We start from the raw sequence: 20588 nt of genomic DNA on the forward strand, positions 1-20588 counted from the left end.
ACATTTTTTCCATGAATGTCATTTTGCCATCTTCATTCAGTATGTTTTTGTTTTCCTTTTCTCTGAGCGCTATCGGGGCATTATAGACATCATTTACTCATTTACTTCACTGGCACACTGTGATTTCTCCTATTTGTCATTCTTAATCATTCTCATTCCTGACTGTTTGAGTTCTTGGGTTTCTTGAATGGCTATCAGATTAGAGAAAATTTGTTTGTAGACATAGCTTGTCTACTGGGTTGTTTTCTCCCTTGGTTCCAGCTGTTTCATCATTGTCTAAGGAATACCAAAGGGGATGAATTCTAGCAAATCATATGAGTTTACAAACAGTGTGGGGTTAATATTTGAAGTACTAACTTGTAAATTAACAAATATTAATAGATTTAGTTTTTAGAAGTTATGTGTTTATAGAACAAAGGCATTGGTACTTCAAGTTCCTCATTTGCCTAGCGTTCCTGAAGGTTTTCTGTTACAAAGCAAATTTCCACAGTAAGATCACAGGTGTTTTGTAAGAAGGGAAAAGAGTGACTATGAGAGAAGAGAATGAAAAGGAGAACATATTTTAAGGAAGATATGTTTTAGCAAAGTAGGAATGTAGGAGTTTAACATGGAAACAGAGTCCTTAAAACTATTATCTGTCAATGGCACTTGGAAAGTCTTCTGGTTCCTCCAGCAGCGGCATATTACAAATGGAGCAGAATTGATTCAAATTGGCTAGGTGGTAATCACACACCTAAACAAATGAAATACAACATTGTCACTGCTGTGGAAAGATATGTATGTTGGAGTTTAGGGAGGAAAGTATGGGTCTGGAAGAACCTGCGTGGGCTTGAAGGGTATTAAAAAGAAGATGAATGTCTGGAGTGATTTGGAATGGGTTAGTCATCATGTATTTACTCTGACTACGAGTGACCTTTCATATATATTACCTTTTAATAGGCTTAATCTTATGATAGGATTTCCCCCATTTCATCGATAAGAAAAATGAGGAAATGAGGATTGGCGAAAATTTTTATTTAATAGAATGTTACTTAGAAAGTTTGTTCATGACACTTTAATCACTTGTGCAAATTTTTTGGAAGACTGAATCTAATGTACTATGATTTGGTCCTGGAATACTTGCCTCTCTCTCTCTCTATCTCATTCTGATTCTGCAAATCTAAAACAACAAATGATCATCTTTAACCACCAGTAAATATTTATTCACATGAAAAAGGTACTGTGCAATATACTTCATTGTGTATTTAAATGTGTTCCATACAGATGGGGACAACTTCATAGGATATGAAATACTCTTCCTCTTTGAGGAATCTGTAATAGTTAATATGAATTCTTATTATCCCTTTTCATTTTTTATTGTCAGGATAATGTTCTAGATGAACTACAATGGTCTGAGCAGAAAAAAATATTTCTTTTAAATGGATGCAGCAAGAATATTACATTAGTTTGCTTTGCTGATTACTTTTTTTTTTTTGCCAGCCCAGGGGCTTGAACTCAGAGCCTGAGTATTGTCCTTTCATTTTCTCAAGGCTAGATGTCTGCCTCTTGAGCCACAGCACCACTTCCAGCATTTTCTGTGTATGTGGTACTCAGCAATCGAACCAAGGTCTTCATGCATGCTAGGCAAGCTCTCTACTGCTAGGCCAAACTCTGGGCCCTACTTTTTTTTTTTTAATCAATGCCTGCAACTTTCAGATGTAGTAAAAGTAAACAGTAAAGGCCATAATCACTAACTTTGATGGTAAAGCAACCTAAGAAACATTGTGTTATAGATAACCAAAATAATCTAATTGAAAATTAAATTAAAATAAAAATTGTGGGCCAGGAGTGGGCCTAGTGGTAGAGTGCTTGTGTAGCATTAATGAAACCCTGAGTTCGATTCCTTGGTACTACATACACAGAAAATTTGGAATTGTGTTGTGATTCAAGTGGTTCAACATGAGCCTTGAGAAAGATCAAGGACAATGCCCAGGCCCTGAGTTCAAGCTCCAGGGCTGTCAAAAACATTGTGTCTTTAATGGAAGAGTGGGTCTTGAAGTAGTTGCAAGGAGACTGAAATTTGTCATATTGTTGCCTGTCAGGATCAAAATGTGCCTTACTCTCAAAGAAAGCTCTAATTCTTGGGTGGCATGAAACTTTCTCAAGGTAACATAGTTTCTGAAGTCATCCATTTTTTTTTCTCTCCTCAAGGAAGAAAAGAATCAGTTTTAAAAATGTGTGTTAATGTATATATATCTCCCAGATCTGAAACATGTCATAGCATTTTAAGGGAAAATACATTTAATTATTATTTTTCAGAAGTTAGTATTTTCTACATTTAATATATTTCTGAAATTTCAATACAATTTTCACATAGTATAAGAATGTCTTCTGGGCTGGTCAGTGTATTTCAATCTATTCTATAATATGATTACTTAAAAAGATGCTCATGTATCAGTGAATTCAAAGTTGTTTAGTTGAAGAAATTTCAAATAGTTTTCTCAATTCCTGGAAGAAAACAAAACATCTTTTAAAAGTAGATAAAAGCATATTAAGTTTAAACATTAAAAACTTCTTACAAAACATCTTGAGATAAAGTTTCATTTTCAGAAATATGAATATATCAAATCATTTTGTTTTTCATCTGAAAATATTGCTTCATGTACTTATAGGTTAAAAATACTTGTCCTTGCTAGTTTGTATTTGAGAAGCTTATTTTTGCTACAATTATTTGTTCTGTGGGGAATGTTCTGTGGGGGTTTTTCCATTCTTTTAATTGCAGCCAATTACTAGTAGCTGCTTCTGCTTTTATTTTAGGAAGTTCAGAGGCTCATTCTAATCACTGCACTGAAAAATAGTCATGATGTACTGAAACGTGTCGTTTATGGTGTGTGTGTGGGGGGGGGAGCCGAAGTACAGTCTACTTCCAAATATATCCAATTCTGACCTAAGATGGAAAACACATAATGATATTCATGCCATAGGGCTAGTAGCATAATAAAAACATTTTTCCTTGTTAGACATTGCTCTGGTTCCTGTCTTCTATTGTGATTCCTGTTTACCATGATTTAACAACCTCTTCTACATGGTCCCGTATGTTCTGCCATCATAGGTTCAGAAGCTTAGAGCCAAGTGAATTGACTAAATCCTCTGAAATAATGAGCTCAAATAAAGTATTCTTTCCCTAAGTTGTTCTCTCAAGTATTTATTTATTTACAAAGATGAAGAAATCTGACTAATATAAAGACAAATTTTGTTGTTCTTCAGAGTTGTTTTGGCTTTTTGGATCTTAGCATTTCCATAAATTAGCTTGTCAGTTTCAATAAATAAAATAAGTAAGAATAAAAGGAGATCAAATAAATAATTCTGTTGATAGAGGGCTAACCATGAATGAAAAAGCTGAGTTAGAAAAAAATTGAAAAAATAATTCTTCAATTTTTTTTCTATGATATTGGTTAGAATTTCATGTAACTCTAAAATCAGTGTGGGGATAATTGACATCTTAATAATATGATTTCCAGCCAGCGAACTTCATAAAACTTCATTTACTTTTATCTTCTTTCATTTCTGTCAATAATATTTTATATTTCCTGGGACACAAAGCTTGAATATTTTTTATCATCCTTATTCCTAAATGGTTAATAAATGTTGGTGTTTTAGTACAGGACACTATTGTTTAGGTTTTAATGTCCCATTTTTATAGGAATAAAAATCCTGCCTTGTAAGTTGGAATACAGTTTTATTTATTTATTTTTTGCCAGTCCTGGGGACTGCACTCAGGGCCTGAGCACTGTCCTTGGGCTTTCCTCAAGGCTAGTGTTCTACCACTGGAGACATAGCACCATTTGGCTTTTGAGGAATTGAACCTGAGTCTTCCTGCATGGTAGGCAAACACTCTACCACTAGGCCAAACTTCCTTTCCCTGGAATATAATTTTATCTTGCTCTTTATGCTTAGTGTGTTGAATTTATTCGAATAAAATTGTCTACAAAAAGTTCCCTTCACATGATTTGAATCAACTGTGAGTGAGTAAACAGTGCTCCCTGATTTTTATTAAGATTGGTTTTTGTCAAGGCAAGACTGATAGATGTCTTTCATGGCTGAGGGGCTTTTTCTAAGATGGGAGGACTTACTATTTGGTTAGTCTGCAGTGGTTTCTTCCACAGTCGTGTGCATGCTAGTATGCATGCCTCTTCGGATTCCTGCAGGGGTTGTGCCTCCAAAGTCATCATCTGTGACACTGGGTGTTGAGATGGGGCCCTCTGTGGTTCCCGAGATTGCAGGTTTTACTCCTGTTTGTCCTGCTGGGAAGACTCCATCCTGAGCACCTGCTGTAGCCCCAGTCTGACTGGTGGGCAAGATGTTTCCAGGTAACAAGGGATGGATGAGGAGGCCTGTGAAGATTTGTGAGGCTAGCGGCTGGAATGAGTGGAGGAAATAGAAAATAAAAGAAAAATGAACACTTTTTTTTTTTTTGCCAGTCCTTGGCTTGGACTCAGGGCCTGAGCACTGTCCTTGGACTTTCTCAAGGTTAGAGCTCTTCCACTTGAGCCTTAGCACCACTTCTGGCGGTTTTTTTTTTCTTTCTATTTATGTGGTACCGAGGAATCAAACCCGGGTCTTCGTGCATGCTAGGCAAGCACTTTAACCACTAGGCCAAACTCCCGGCCCCGAAAAATGAACACATTTTAAGGCTAGTTGACCAGTCTTTTCTCTTTGGAGGGCAGCAAGTAAGAGTAGGAAAGCCAGGATGGGGGAGAGATCTCCTGCTAGGACATATCTCCCTTGCTATAGCAAAGCCTTATGCTGGTTTCTTTATTGGGATTGTTTGGTAGGCTCTATTTCCTTCAGAAAGGGAAAGCCAGTCATGGGGAAAGAAACGGTGTCTAATTTGTTATTATCTGAAGGTAATACGAAGATAGAAGACCCATTCTGCAGTGATAAGCTGCATCTCTGTGGTTGGTCTAAAAATCTAACCTTTCTTTTGCCTATAAAAGACTTTAAAAAGTAATTTAAGAGACTAAGAATTGTTGAAACCATTAGTTGAAGCAAATTAACTGATAATCATTCTCATGATGCAGGTTCCTTAGAATTTATTTCTGTGTGTTTTTCAAGGGTAATATCCAGGCAGAAATATTTCTCTTGACAGTTCAGCTATTTGTGTGCTTTTGAGCTTGCCAAAGGAACTCTCTTTTGGAGTTTTCCATTGTTAGGGACATATTGAGCATGCAGGTCTAAATTCTAGCTCAGTTCCAACTGAGCTGCCCAGCCAAGACTGAAGTTTGGGGAACATTGTTTTAGACTGAAGAAATACTGAAACCAGAGCTAGACTTTGGCTGGATGAGGCAGGAGTAGAATGTATGTAGGATAAGAACTTTTAAACTGAGAATTATGATACTCATATTTTGACAGAAAAGTGACAACTATCGTCACTGAAAAATAAGCAAACTATAAGTTATCAGAGTGCATTCCATACAAACTATAAGTTACTATAAGTTACCAGAGTGCATTCCATATAGTAAGGGTAAGTCTTGCTTATGAAATTGTGTGTGTCCATATGGATATTTTCTTTTTTTTTTTTTTGCCAGTCCTGGGCTTAAGCTCAGGGCCTGAGCACTGTCCTTGGACTTTCTCAAGGCCTAGAGCTCTACCACTTGTGCCTCAGCACCACTTCTGGCTTTTTTCTATGTATGTGGTACCGAGGAATCGAACCCGGGTCTTCGTGCATGCTAGGCAAACACTTTAACCACTAGGCCAAACTCCCGGCCCCCATATGGATATTTTCAAGCTTGCATGAAAAATGTAGTTATTATTATGTGTTCAACAACGGTAAAAAGTTTGAAAATCACCAGTTTATATCTATTTGGATCTAATATAGTCTTTCTATTCCTAATCTATCACTGTTGGACTCATAACAAATATTACCTATGGACAATATAGCATGATTTACCTTTTCATAATAAAAAGTCTCCATGTTTTGCTCCAGTTTTTTATTTCTATAGTCATGTTTAAATATCATGTTAATTCAAGCAATTTGCTCTAAACATGCTTATGAATTATTGTGCAGAATTGCTTACTAATTGTAATAAGAAGTCCTAAGTATAGCTTTCAACTTAAGAGTATTTAGGAATTCATCATCCATCACTCTCAGATGCTAGGAAAATATTTTCTTATACTTTTAATCTTTCCAGCAATAAACATAAACATTATAGTATCATCTTTTAAGTATGTACATACTTAAAAAAGTATATGATTCTAGATTTCAACAAATATAAAGCTAAAAATTTTAAATCTCTGAACATTTGAATCCAATAGCAAGGAACTTAAAAAAAAATCAGTGCTAGGTCAAGTTAATGGAAAAGTAGCTGGAGAAGGATAATGAAATCCTCAGAGGAAGAATAATCTAATTCAAGGATGTAGAAAAATATATTGAAGTATATACCGGAGTTAGGGACTATGGTCAAGAGATACTATGAGAGAACAGAAAATATTGTGATATAAATGAATGGAATAAAATAATAGTGATAACTGTTGGTGGGAGTGCAAACTCATTCAACCACTATGGAAAGCAGTATGGCAGTTCTTCAACTGACTAAACATAGAGCTCACCTATGACCCAGCAATTCCATGAGTTGGCATTTACCCAACTGTCCAGAAACAAGGGCATACTAAATCCACAAGCACAGTGATGTTCATTGCAGCACTATTTATCATAGCAAAGATATGGAACCAACCCAGATGTCCCTCAGTTGATGAGTAGATCAACAAGATGTGGTTTTTATACACAATGGAATTCTATGCTGCCGTCAGAAAGAACAACATCGCCCCATTTGTAAGGAAATGGACTTAGAAAAAAAATCATATCAAGTGAAGTGAAGTAAGACAGACTCAAAGGAACATAGGCTTAATAGTTTCCCTCATTTGTCATAATCAGTAGAAACCTTGGGCTCTCCTAGCAGAGATTTACAATAGAACAAAACCTAGATACATAAGGCCATACAGTATGATGCTAAATGAAAGGACCTCTAGGATATAGAAACAAAAGCCAATAATGAGTGATTGTTGTCCTTAATGTACTATGTTATCTCTCATCCCTTTTGCTGTCCCTTGGTTATCTCATAGTGTTACAGTATCTCACTTTGTTATCTGATATATTGTATATATGCTTGATGTGTTATTTGACTTTAGATAGGGAAAGGGGGAAAACAAAATGGGAGGTGGGGTGGGGGGAGGGAAATGGGGACCAAGACATGAGAAGGGGTATCAATGTATGTGAAGTAATGCACCTTCTAGCTGGTGAATATAATATAACCCTTCTATTAATTACAATAAAAAATATAAAAAATAAATAATATAAATGATTACTTAAAACATAAAAAATAGTGATAAATTTTTACCAGTTCTTCTGAGCTTAGGATAGCACCCTAAAAATGAAATTATAAACACAAGAGATTATACACAGTTTAATACAGTAAAGGCAGTATATAGATATGTAAAAACTTAAATATTATAAGGAGAGATTGTTTTTGTTTTGAAGACCATTGGCAGAAACTTGGAGAATAAAGAGTAATAGAGAAAAAAGACATAATTCCACCATTTAGGGTTCATGAAATCTTTACATTTGTTTTTGGTGCATTTCTTATTTTACATAATATAAACTGTTACATATATGAGTTTTTGTCTTTTAGTAGTCTATACTAATGTAATAAACATAACTTTGGATAGCCATACATTATTTGCTCTTATTTTGTTATTATTGAACTATTTTCTTGTTCTTAAATTTAAGGCATATCTAAGTAGGACATAGTAGTTCACACCTGTAAGCCTAGCTACTTGGAGATAGGAAGTTCTAGAAAGATTAAAGTTCAGTGTTACACTGGGGGAAAGTGCTACTTAGATGCTATCTCTAACAAGAGTATAGCAGCTCAAAGCTTTTATCTCAGCTATTCAAGAGGTAGAGGTGAGGAAGTGACACTGTGGCTTAAGGGGTAGGGTGATAATCTTGAGCTGTAGAGCTCAGGGACAATACCCAGGCCCAGAGTTCAAGTCCCATGATCAACCAAACAAGAAAAAACCAAACAAGAAAAAAGAGGTAGAATGTTTGTGAAGTAATGCACTTTTTTTTTTTTGCCAGTTCTGGGCTTGAGCTCAGGGCCTGAGCACTGTCCTTGGACTTTCTCAAGGCTAGAACTCTACCACTTGAGCCTCAGCACCACTTCTGGCTTTTTTTGTATGTATGTAGTACCAAGGAATCGAACACGGGTCTTCGTGCATGCTAGGCAAGCACTTTAACCACTAGGCCAAACTCCTGGCAGTGATGCACCTTCTATTTGGTGAATATAATGTAACCCTTCTATTAATTACAATAAAAATATATGAAAAAAAGAAAAAAGAAAGAAAAAAGAGGTAGAGGTTGAGTCGATCATGATCCATCACCAGCTCAAGCAAAACAAAAAAACCCCAAAACACAGAAGACTCTATCTAAAAGGCAACTAAAGCATAAAGGGCTAGAGATGTGGTTCAAGCAGTAGGGCAAGGACTGGAGTTTAAACTCAAGTACTGCAGAAGACAGTTATATCCCATATTTTTCTCTACTACAAATATTAATTTGCTGAACATATTGTACATAACCTTTGCTGCATTTTAGATTGCTTTCTTGGGGTATAATTCAAAATGTGGAGCTAGGAATTGAAGGGAATTTTATATTTGATTGTGGTTTTAGGAGTAAAAGCTGTCACCTAATACGAATATTGATCTTGACCCTCATAGCTATATCAGCAATCTTAACGATTACTTTCACAAAAGTAAGATAGAAGGACTTAATATATTTAGACATTTTTAGTAAAGAGATACATTGTTAAAAATCTTTGAGATTAAAAAAAGAAATCTAAATCATAAACTGTTAAATAATCCCATTAATGTCTTTCTTTCTTAACATTTATTGATTGGCTGCTTCATTTGGTATAACCATTTACAAAAGGTATGACTAGAACTAAGTAGTTATAAATTCTTATTTACTTATCATCCTATTTGATATAAAATAATCTGCAAGAGATTTTTTTCAGTATTAAATGAAACAATGTATATAAAGTTATTAGAACTATAGTTGGCACATGACAGTGCTCAATTATTGTTAGCATTTGGTATTATCAGGGACCAGCTAGTGCCAAGCAAGTTTGGAGCTTGTGACTAAGTGGTGACCTGGAGAAGGTTAATGTTTTATGCCAAGCTAATTTACAATTAAAGCATTATCAGACTAATCTTACCTGGGCTCCAAGTGATGCCACAATAATTGGTAACATCTGAATAGAAAGAGAGGAAAATTAGCTAAACACGTATTTCAAGATGATTCCAGAGTGACATTAATAAAAGATGCATTGCACTCACAAACTGATGTTAAATTGAAACTGCTTACACAACTATGTAAAGATAAAAATTATAATAAAACGATGTCTCTAGAATATTCTATAAATGTTTAGCTCATTAAAAGGAGACAATATTTATTAAAGCCATAATTACTACTAATGGATCATCAGTAATCAGAGATGTAGAGCCACAGAGCTGAATGGGATTTGGAAATCATCCAGTGTGTAGAAAGACTAGATATGGAGAGATTTTTTGGAACTCATTAAAAGCACTACATTTAGAAGGTAGCAATACATTTAGAAGGGACATTTAGGAGGCACCTTAGAGGATACTCTGGTTTGGATAGCTATGCTCCAAGAGTCTCCATGTGAAATAAATGAATGGCATGTTTTGTCAGAGAAGAGAGTTGAAAAGACTGGGGAAGATGAATGGGAAGCGATAGGGTGAACAAATGCAGACATAATATTCAATGTACATATGTGAAAATGGATTCACATAACAAGTGGATGGGCGGGATTGGGACAGATAGGGGAGGCTGTTGGAAGGGATGGTATGGATCAAGTTGCCTTGTACTTATAAACAGATGAGTTGAATTAAACCATCTTGAACAAGTCCTTAAATGTAAGAAAATAAAGTTATTAAAATATTCTATATATTTTAAAATCTCATTCTCTTAATATCTCCATTTTTGTGTATAATTAAAATGAGTTTAGGTTATTAATGTAGCAGGATACAAATAATTATCATACACTCATATATGATCATACAAAAATCTCACTGGTGGGGCCGGGAGTTTGGCCTAGTGGTAGAGTGCTTGCCTAGCATGCACGAAGACCTGGGTTCGATTCCTCGGTACCACATATGTAGTAAAAAGCCAGAAGTGGTGCTGTGGCTCAAGTGGCAGAGCCCTAGCCTTGAGAAAATCCAAGGACAGTGTTCAGGCCCTGAGCCCAAGCCCAGGACTGGCAAATAAAAAAAAATCTCACTGGTAAGACAATATGAATCTTTAGGAAATACAAAATATTTGCAATTCACAAAACTCAAGATGACCCCTCTGTATATTTTGCACATCCTTAAAGTTCTCTATGGAACTTTATACATATATTTAATAAAAATTGGATAATATTGTATAAAAACATGCAATTGATATTTGGAGCTTATCTGTTGTTTTTCGAGTATTTTTCCCTTTATTCTCATAACAGTTTTCTAAATATTTTGCTTGAAGATAGAGCACTAGTAGGAAGTTATAGGACTTAATTTTCAATAATGATTGACATTACTAAAGCTTTTAGAACTAAGTGAGATTCACTGGTCACTGATAACTAAGTAAACATTAGGAAATTGTAGGTGAGAATGGGTGAAATATAAACATGCTATGGTATTTTCTACTACCTTAAAAACAAGTCTAGAAATAGTTAATTAAAATTAGATCTTTAAGATTTATTTTCATCTTTATAGAAAAGTCATCTTATCAAATTTATGAAAAGGGATTTTAAATTTAATATTAACCAACATGGAGGTTATGAAAATCTTATGAAATAGACCCTTAACCTTATTATTTCCTAAAACCCTTGGTACAGCAGTAACTATTAGACCAACAAGCACACGTATCTTTTTAAAAAGCTTTTTACAATCAGGTTATTTCAGTCAGGTTCTTGCCTATTATTAGTGAAGGATGAAGGTGACAATAATATCAGAATATCTGACTAACTTTCAAAGTGGTGATGGGATAGTGATAGGGTGAGAAGAATGCTTATGAAATGAGAGAAAATAAAAGAAATTTGAAGCTGGGTGCGGTAGCTCACGCCTGTAATACTAGCTACTCAGGAGGCTTAGATCTGAGGGTCGCGATTCAAAGCCAGCCCGAGCACTAAAGTACGTGACATTCTTATCTCCAATTAACCACCAGAAACCAGAACTGGCACTGTTGCTCAAGGGATAGTCTTAAGCTGAAGAGCTCAGAGACAACTCCCAGACCCCAGAGCTCAAGCCCCAGGACCGACACACACACACACACACACACACACACACACACACACACACACACACACATACACACACACACACAAATTTGAATAGAAATAGAAGAACTCAATAAACAACAATGTGTTTATGCAATAAACACTATTCATAGTGGAGTAGGTACTGTTTACATTTACTCTTTTAATTCTTATTTAATATCTCTAAAGTCTCTAAAGAAAGGTTCTACTGTATTATATCGCACCCCAAAATTTAAGGAACTTGAACCACAACCCTGGTGAGTAGCTTCACTAAATTGACAGAGGTCTTAAGAACAGAGCTAGGGTTTGACCATGATTTGCAGGGTTGTAGAATCCCGTCTTAATCAGGGTTGGCCTTTATTTGCTGGTTTGGAGCTATTAACAGATATGTAGGTTTAAAATTTTTAAAATTGTTTTGTCTTCTTGTGTGGGTCTTGGGGCTTAAATCCAGAGGCTGGGTGCTTTCTCTGGCCTCTCCTCTCCCTTTTTTTAATGGGTCGTAGGGCTTGAACTTTGGGTCTGGACTCTGTCCTTGAGCTCTTCAGCTCAAGGCTACTGCCCTACCTCCGGAGCCACAGCCCCACTTCCCGAGCAGTCTGGATTACAGACATGAGCCACTGGCACCAGGAAAAGATATGTAGGTTTTTGGGAAAGAAAGCGAGCTACTGGATTGGAGAGACTCGCCCTGGAGATCAGGTATCATAGAGTAGGACATTAAAATATCTCACAGGGAATGTAGATTGATTTACATTCTTATATATTAGACTCTCTATACTGAAACTTTTCATGACATGTACAGTGACACTAATACCTTTGACTGTAAATAGTTTCTGAAGATTAAGAAGCTCATGCAGACTGAGGCTGGATAAACAGATTATGGATTATACCAGTATTATGTATTAAAGAGATTCTCACTTGCATGTTTTAACATCTTTTTAGAAGATGAATTTAATTATCCAAATTTTATTATTGATATATATTATTTTCCTTTGTTAAATGGAAGCTCATTTGTACAGCCATTTAGAGATACAAATGAAAGAAAAAAGATGTATTATTTTAACATTTATTAGTTCTGGTGATTGAACTCAGGGTCTTATGCTTGTTATGTAAGCAGTCTACTCCTTGAATTATGTCTCCAATCTTTTACATGCTTTTGTCCTGGCTAGACTTATAACTTTAAACTTCCTACTTCTACCCCATGGGCTGGAATTTCAGTGTTAATGATGTTTGTTATGGGGATAGAATTTTGGAGGAATTTTGTTGTTTCTTGTGATTTGTATGTATTTTACAAATTCTTTTTAACATACTAAATAATAAAATGGTTTGGCAAAAATAATGATATCATTATATGGAAATAAGAGGGTTAAGGTTACATGATAGGGAGAATCGGTACCCCCCCAGAAGCTTAGTGGAACCATAAGTGGATTATTGTATTTCTCTCCAGAGCTTGTTGAATGATTTACAGAAGTTTTAAGAAGTTAAGAATTTGACTAAACATTACCATTAAAATGCAAACACATCTAAAGAAGAGATAGTATCTTAAATATATTTTTTTTAATCTCAGTGTAAGAGTAAGTAACTAGAAATTTCTTGGAGTATTTTTTGAATATGCATTATAAAAGAGTAAAAGAGTACATTTGCTGAAGATGAACTTTAGTTTTCTTTTCTTTTTTCTTTTTTGCCAGTCCTGGGGCTTGAACTCAGGGCCTGAGCACTGTCTTTTGGCTTTCTTGAAGGCTAGTGCTCTACCACTTGAGCCCCAGCACCACTTCTGACTTTTTCTGTGAATGTGGTACCAAGGAATCGAATCCAGGGCTTCATGCATAATAGGCAAGCATTCTACCACTAGTCCATGCTCCCAGCCCTGAATATTAATTTATAATTTTTTCGGGGGGGAGAGATGACTTTCTGTTGTAACCAGCATTAAAGAAAGTATGATGGAAGGATTCAACAGAAGCTTAGAAAAGAGATGAGAGTAGGTGAAGAAGTCAATACTTGAGAAACTAGAACAATTACCGCACTAAGAAAGTCTTTTTAAGACTATTGAGTAGTATCTAACTATCTTCTGAAAGTCTTGAATAGAATACAGAAAATATTAGAATGTAATAAATCTTATTCCCTCTCAATTTCTCCATCTACATACTATATAAAGTATATGTACGTATACATACCCATGTGTGTATTTGTTTCAACCATATAAGCTTCATTTGTGAGAAAGTGTTATGTAATGATAATGTGAAGTCCAATAGTTAAGCTTACTTGTGATGGTAGCTGCTGCTGTCCATTCAGTGTTCCCAGTGTCAATGGAAGGGTGTGTGTCCCTGGTGCTATTCCAGTGGCATGACTGAGCTGTAAGTCAATGAAGATTTTCATTATTTTTTGTGTTTGAGCATTCATGAGACTAAAATGTATTTAGTAAATAAAAACATATATAAAGAGGATTTTAAAGGCAAATACATGATATTCCAGTGTGTGTAATTAGACCCAGAGATAAATATGAAGATTTGCTTAGTCTGAAAAAAATAACAGGTTTCCTTCCTACTTTATATTCCATATCAAATTATTATATGGCAATTAATATAATCTCTTTGAAAATTATGTTGTTTTGTTCCCCACTGCTTTGCCTTTCTGACTAAATAGCAATGGCTCTTGGAATTTTCCTGGTAATTTTTTTTATTGTAATGTATAGAGGGGTGACAGTTATATTCGCCAGGTAGTAGGTACATTACTTCTCACACATTGATACCCTTTCTCATGTTTTTGACCCCATTTCCCTACCTCCATTCCTCCCGATCATCTTATTTTTCCCCCTTCCCCTTCCTATTTCAATAAACAAATAAACATTTATACAATATGCCAGGCAACAAAGTCAGATACTGTAACAATATGAGATTAACCAAAGGGCAATGAAAGGGAAGAGAAATAACATAGTACATTAAGAACAACAATCACACAATATACAGAATATGGAACTCTTCACGAATTTGCATGTCATCCTTGCACAGGGGCCATGCTAATCTTCTCTGTATCATTCCAATTTTAATATATGTGCTGCCGAAGCGAGCACATGATAGTTTTTTTTTCTAGAGGAAGTAAATTCTTTTCTTAGTTATTCCCATGAAAATTGCAGGGTGAAGAATGGAATATCTAATCTGAAACATGAGTAGTAATGTATTTAATTCTGGATGCCAGAAAAATATACTTTACTCAGTAATGTATTTTCAATCCTTAAATCAATTAAACACTACAGACACTTTATGCAAGGACTAAAGACATCTATCCTATGTTATAGTTTGTTCTTGCTGTTGGGTTGAAAATAGTGATTATAAATTTTATGTGAGTATGGAGATGTAGGGCATCAAATAAGGTATCATGGAGGAGGAAAGAGGTCAGGTATTTGGAGAACAGGGGAGAGCGAGTGAAAAAGAAAAAACTTGAAAATTACATTATTTAATTTACTAAAAAATCCTTTAAGGGCCAGGAATTTGGCCTAGAGGTAGAGTGCTTGCCTAGCATGCGCAAAGACCCGGGTTCGATTTCTTGGTACCACATACGTAGAAAAAAGTTGGCTGTGGCTCAAGTGGTAGAGCTCTAGCCTTGAAAAATCCCAAGGACAGTGCCCAGGCCCTGAGTTCAAGCCCCAGGACTGGAAAAAAGTCTTTTAAGGATTTACAGTGAATAAGTACATGGAAATTCCCAATTTCTTACTTTCCTTCATGTTCAACATCAGGTTATTGTGTTTAATTAAAATAATATAAAACAGTACTTACCAGTTGCAGATCTGACGCCAGGGTGAACAAGTGTGTTAATGGTATTAGACTTAAAGAAGGGAAGACCTGCAGGACATTGAAATGGATGTATTAGGCAAGTTTGTGTTGCTACCACTCTGTCAATAGATTACTTGAGGATGCAACAATCTATACTCCTGTCAGAGCTGCAGCAGATTCCTTAAGGAAAGATATTGCATCCTGACCTGAACATTAGGCTGTACTATTATCTGTCCATGGTATTTCATCAACTGCTGAAGTAAATGAGGATTCTTTGTAGCAGAGGAAGATTAGAAGGGGAGGAGAATCGCAGCTAAGAGATAACTGATTCTTGAAACTAAAAAAGCAACTAAGTGTGCTTTGAAGAAATAGACTTTAAAGCAGCACATAAGCTTATTAGGAACAATGTAATTTAAAACCAGGAGGAAATCTGCAATTATTGTTATAGATTACCTCATAGTCTCTTCTATCTCTTTAAATACTACATAAAATATATGTCACAGTATCTCATGAATATAGAGGTCAAATGATTAGATGTTGCTATTGCTTTTCAGGTTTACTAGTCTTAGTTCTTAAAAACATCTTAGTTCAAATGAAAGGAAAGAGAAAAGTGCTTTGCTTGTTTTAGTTTTTTTAAAAAAGGGAAATAGCAAAATGTTTACATCTTTCATTCTTCCCAAAGGGAAAAGTTTTACTCTCTTGTGCAGTGACGACACTGTGTAAATCTTGATATACTATTTTAAATCGATCAATCAATCTTAAAAGTGTTTTCTTTTCTGGATTAAAATCTTATCTATTCTTGGATGCTTACCTGATGTGGTTGCTGTTGGTTCAGTAGTGTCACTTGCTCTGGAGTTGGTTTTGTTGGAGGATATCCCGAAGTGGGGTTAAGTTGCTTCTGTGAATACAAATATTTGATAAAAGAAAAATGTGTTTGAAGTTTTATACTTATTTATATCTAGAGGTCAGAGATTGCTTTAAATGTAAAAATGTCTTTAAGTTCCAGTTTTAATTTGTGCAATATTTTGTTAACAGTGGAAATGGAATTCTAAAATGGAAAACTGCCAGTTCAGAAGGGGTTGGGTAAGGAAATGGATAGACCATGGCAAAAGGGATTTCTAGTGGTGATCTTTGGTTCCCATTTATTTCCTGTAACATCTTTGGTAGGGTAGTTAGTATAAATTCCACATCCTGACTTCTTTTCACATTTTCTTTTTCTCAATACTTGAGTTGAATTGACAAATTATGCATTTTTGAAGGTTCCCACATTTACCTTATGCTTGACAAGTCAATTCAGAATTAAAAATTCACTCTCTTTCCTGTACAGGGTATTTCTTAGTTTATTAAGGATCATCAACTTTAGGGGTTGAAAGTGTCTTTGCCTCCCATATGGTTTTGACTAAATTTGTCTAATAGATGAAAGAAGTCAAATAACCTGCCCATGATGACCTGGTAAGAGCACAAGGCTTATTGGAGTAGCTATAGTCCCTGAAAAAAGAAATTCTCTTGGAGGAGGCTGGTAACTGTTTTTGTTCTTGCCTGCATCCCAGATAGGGAGGAGTGTCCCTTCTGGTATACTCCAATCCTTGCGTGATCTTGACTCCTCTGGATTAGCTCTAACTCTTGGTTTCTTTTGGGATTTTTTCCTCTTAATTGTAAGAGGAGTGTTCCCATTACCAGTCCTTGAAAGTCTCTCATTTTGGATTTAAGAACATGAAGATATATAGCCTGCGCATAAATCTTTTTACTCACCACAATCTCCTGTAAACATGGCAGTCTATTTTGTCACTTTTCTGCTCAGAACCACAAATGACTGCTGACTACACTGCCAGAGTCATACAGTAGCTCTAGTGACAGCTCTGAGCCTCTAATAATTTTCTGCTTTCCTTTTCCACTGCATTATCTCTCACTATGACCTGGCAGATCACCAGGTTTTCTGTTTCTGTGGTAGATACAGTCTATTCTTGCCTTAGGATCTCACCTCCACTTGTCTCTGACTGGTATGCTGACTGGTATGAGTTAACTCCCTCCTCTGCTTTCAGTGGTTCTTGAATTTACCTTCTTGGACCTAAGTTGACCCCTGCCTTCTCTCTGGTATGCGCTCTCTAGAGGTCTGCTCCATTCAACACTATCTTGTATTTGTTTTTCCTAGTGTTCATCATCTTTTAACCTGTTTGACATCTACAGATTCATAATTGTCATCACTTATCATTTCCTTCTTTCTAAATACAGACATTACAAGGGTAGAAATGGTGCATCCCACTCAGTTAAATCAGTGTCTGCAAAACAGTAGGCACTCAACAATTTTTTTTTAAAACAAATCAGTGCTTCCCTAGCCAAGCACAGGGCCCTGATTTCAAATGCTAAATACCACCAAAAATAAAAAAAGATACCCTAGCTTTCTAGGTTATCTACTTCCTGTGACTTTTATTTCTTTTCTTTCTTTTTTCATATATATATATTTATTGTAATTAATAGAAGGGTTACATTATATTCACCAGTTTGAAGGTGCATTACTTCACATACATTGATACCCTTTCTCATGTCTTGGACCCCATGTCCTTCCCCCCCCTCCCCTCATCTTGTTTTCCTCCCTTCCCCATCCGACTTCAAATAACCAAATACAATATATCAGATAACCAGGTGAAATACTGTAACAATATGAGATAGTATTTGCCATATGGCACTCATTTTCAAACTTTTGATTTACTGAAAAGAATCATTTGGTTGTAAGTGGGCTCTTTTTCCCCCCTTTATAATTCCAAAATTCATTTACATAAAACACCTTCTTCATGTCCCTTGATTCTTTATTTGATAAATATAATTTTCTTACCTAGCAGACATTTTAATGTCTACTCCATTGGACATCATTAGGTATAATTTTCCTACCTTATAAACATTTCAATGTCTAACCCATTGGCCAACCATTAGCCGTTTTCACATTATTGACTATTAGAAATCCTCATTAACATTTTCTCCTTTTCATGAGATTTATGCTACTGGAAAATGCTATCTGTTTTGGATTTTAGAATATTCTAGAGAAACTTTTTTAAAAAAGAATTTGTTGATAAATTTATTCAATGAAGTAAAGTATCAGTTTAGGAAAAAATTTTCTTATTGTGCTTTGTTTTTGTTGTTTTGTTTTATTTGTCTTTGACAGTTGTGGGATTTGACTTAGGACCTGGGTGCTGTCTCTGAGCTTTTTTACCAATTTAAGTCAAAGCACCTCTTCTGGTTTTCTGGTGGTTAATTAGAGATAAGAGTCTCATGGACTTTCTTGCTACTGCTGACTTTGAACCATGATCCTCAAATGTCAGACTCTTGAGTAGCTAGGATTACAGGCATGAGCTACTGGTGCCCTGCTCTGTGCTTTGTTTTAAACACTAAATTTACACCAATATTTTCTTTCAGTGAGGATATGTGTATGTATAATGGAAGAAGGAGATTCATAATTTGTTCCATCCTTCCATAAGCTCACCCTTCTTTTCCAGAGTTAATCACAGATATGTATGATTTAACATTCCTTTGAAACAGTTACTTAATTGATGCTTGAAGTTTCTGTGATCTTCATGAGAGATTCTCTCTCTTTTGTTTTCATTATTGTATTCTCTGCATATAGTAAAACATTTGGCACAGAGTTTTCAGTAATTATTAATTGTATTGAGGACTACAGAAGTATCATGATAGTTGGAGACTCAATAGTTTCTTTTTCACTGTTTCATAGCAAATCTCTTGTAATTTTCTAAGTTCATACTCAAGCATCTTGAACAAAGAGAAGTCCTATTAGATTTCCAAATTACCTATTTCTGTTCATTAAATAATGAAGGACAACTGGGATAAAGGTGGAACATGAATCCTTTAAAAACCTACTGTGTATGTGAACACTTTTCATGAAAAACATTTTAGGTCGGAAGCATTGACTCTTTAATACTTTTTTTTTTTTTGGCCAGTCTTGGGGCTTGAACTCAGAGCCTGGGCACTGTCCTTGGACACTTTTTGCTCAAGGCTAGTGCTCTGCCACTTGAGCCACTAACACTTCCAGCTTTTCCTCTGTATGTGGTACTGAGGAATTGAACCCAGGGCTTTGTGCATGCTAGGTGAGCACTCTACCACTAGGCTATGTTCCTGGCTCTGTAATATTTTTGACATCAATGAATTTGGTATTCTATTTTAGAGTTCATGTAATCTACATGTTTGTTATTTTCCACTAGAAAAATTAGTTTACTTCTTCTTTTTTTTTTTTTTTGCCAGTCCTGGGCTTGAGCTCAGGGCCTGAGCACTGTCCTTGGACTTTCTCAAGGCTAGAGCTCTACCACTTGAGCCTCAGCATCACTTCGGGCTTTTTTTCTATGTATGTGGTACCGAGGAATCGAACCTGGGTCTTTGTGCATGGTAGGCAAGCACTCTACCACTAGGCCAAACTCCCAGCCAATTTCCAGCTTTTTCTATGTATGTACTATCCAGGAATTGAACTCAAGTCTTTGTGCATGCTAGACAAGCACTCTACTAGTAGGCCACACTCCTGGTTCCTTGTGTTTAATTTATAGAAATTAAGCATAGTTTTTGTTTTGCCAATATAAGAATTAATACATTTTAAGAAATGCAAAATATTGAAATATGAACTAGCACCTGATTACTTTATCTTTGCCTTGAAAAATTAAACAGAACTCTACAAAAACTGGATCACAGAGCAGAGTAAGTTTTGATGGAAAACTGAAAGAGGAAAGATCTGAAAAACTGCTGAGGATGTTCCATAAATAAAATAAACCATTATACTTACTGGTAGCGACTGAGTTGATCCCAGAAGACAAAATAGCAGAATAGTAGTCTTCATATTTCAAATTGCTACCTTGAATAACAAAGCAGTATTTCTCTTTTACTGTGTTTTCCTTTTGAAAGAAGATAATACCTTAAAACACGAATATTCTACTTGGCCAATTAATGTTACCTTTGTTTCAGGAGGCAAAATGCACAGGTGAAATGATATTCAAAATCCCGATGACTTCTCTTGTTTAGTCTGATTAAAAAATTATCTTTTGATGATTTTAAAGGAATTTAAACTCAGCTCTAGGAGATCAGCCACTTGAGAAACCAATCAGGATTTAGCTGTCTGTGAAATCATTTGGTTTCTTTCATTTCCCAACACTTCATTAGGTGGGTTATTAGCTGCAGACATGATATTACCCAATGTCTACTTGTTGCTTGGATGGTATTTCAGGGAGACATGCCTTGTGTAATTTTAAAAAGTGCAGACAATAAAAAATTAAAATACTTCTTTACCTCCATCTGTTGCCCCAAATTACTTGCTTTATCATGTGAGAATAAACACAAACTCAAAGAAGAATAGAGGCCAGTCTCTCTATTAAAAAACTTGAAATCTCATATATATTCCTCTATAATTTACCTTATTTTTAAAAACAAGAATGAACTTTACATGCAAATAAACATAGATAAACTTCATTTATTTAATAGACAT

The 20588-nt window shown here is 35.4% G+C and overlaps 1 protein-coding gene and 1 non-coding gene across 2 annotated transcripts; both read right to left on the reverse strand.

Moving 5' to 3' along the window:
* Positions 1–2366: 2366 nt before the first annotated feature.
* Amtn (amelotin) lies at positions 2367–20142 on the reverse strand. Its single transcript, XM_090344040.1, has 9 exons — positions 20061–20142; positions 19893–19961; positions 15924–16010; positions 15116–15181; positions 13605–13694; positions 9246–9281; positions 7377–7403; positions 4113–4398; positions 2367–2487 (listed from the first exon to the last, which is right to left on the reverse strand). Exons 2-8 carry the CDS (start codon positions 19944–19946, stop codon positions 4120–4122), a joined length of 639 nt encoding a protein of 212 aa, XP_090200166.1. The 5' UTR covers positions 19947–19961; positions 20061–20142; the 3' UTR covers positions 2367–2487; positions 4113–4119.
* LOC150055643 (U6 spliceosomal RNA) lies at positions 14306–14412 on the reverse strand. Its single transcript, XR_016537506.1, has one exon. It is a non-coding gene; the product is annotated as a U6 spliceosomal RNA (small nuclear RNA).
* Positions 20143–20588: the final 446 nt, after the last annotated feature.

Source organism: Megascapheus bottae, chromosome 13, assembly GCF_031878675.1.
Source record: "Megascapheus bottae isolate mThoBot1 chromosome 13, mThoBot2.hap1, whole genome shotgun sequence".
NCBI classification, from domain to species: domain Eukaryota; kingdom Metazoa; phylum Chordata; class Mammalia; order Rodentia; family Geomyidae; genus Megascapheus; species Megascapheus bottae.

Bases quoted from the DNA above. Each gene is read 5' to 3' on its own strand.
- Amtn (XM_090344040.1), bottom strand. From the start codon at position 19,946: ATGAAGACTACTATTCTGCTATTTTGTCTTCTGGGATCAACTCAGTCG. The intron at 15,182-15,923 runs GTAAGCATCCAA...AATGTCCTGCAG, and splicing joins ACCAACAGCAACCACATCAG to GTCTTCCCTTCTTTAAGTCT. The intron at 7,404-9,245 runs GTAAGATTAGTC...TTTCATTTTTAG, and splicing joins TGGCATCACTTGGAGCCCAG to GGTGCTATCCTAAGCTCAGA.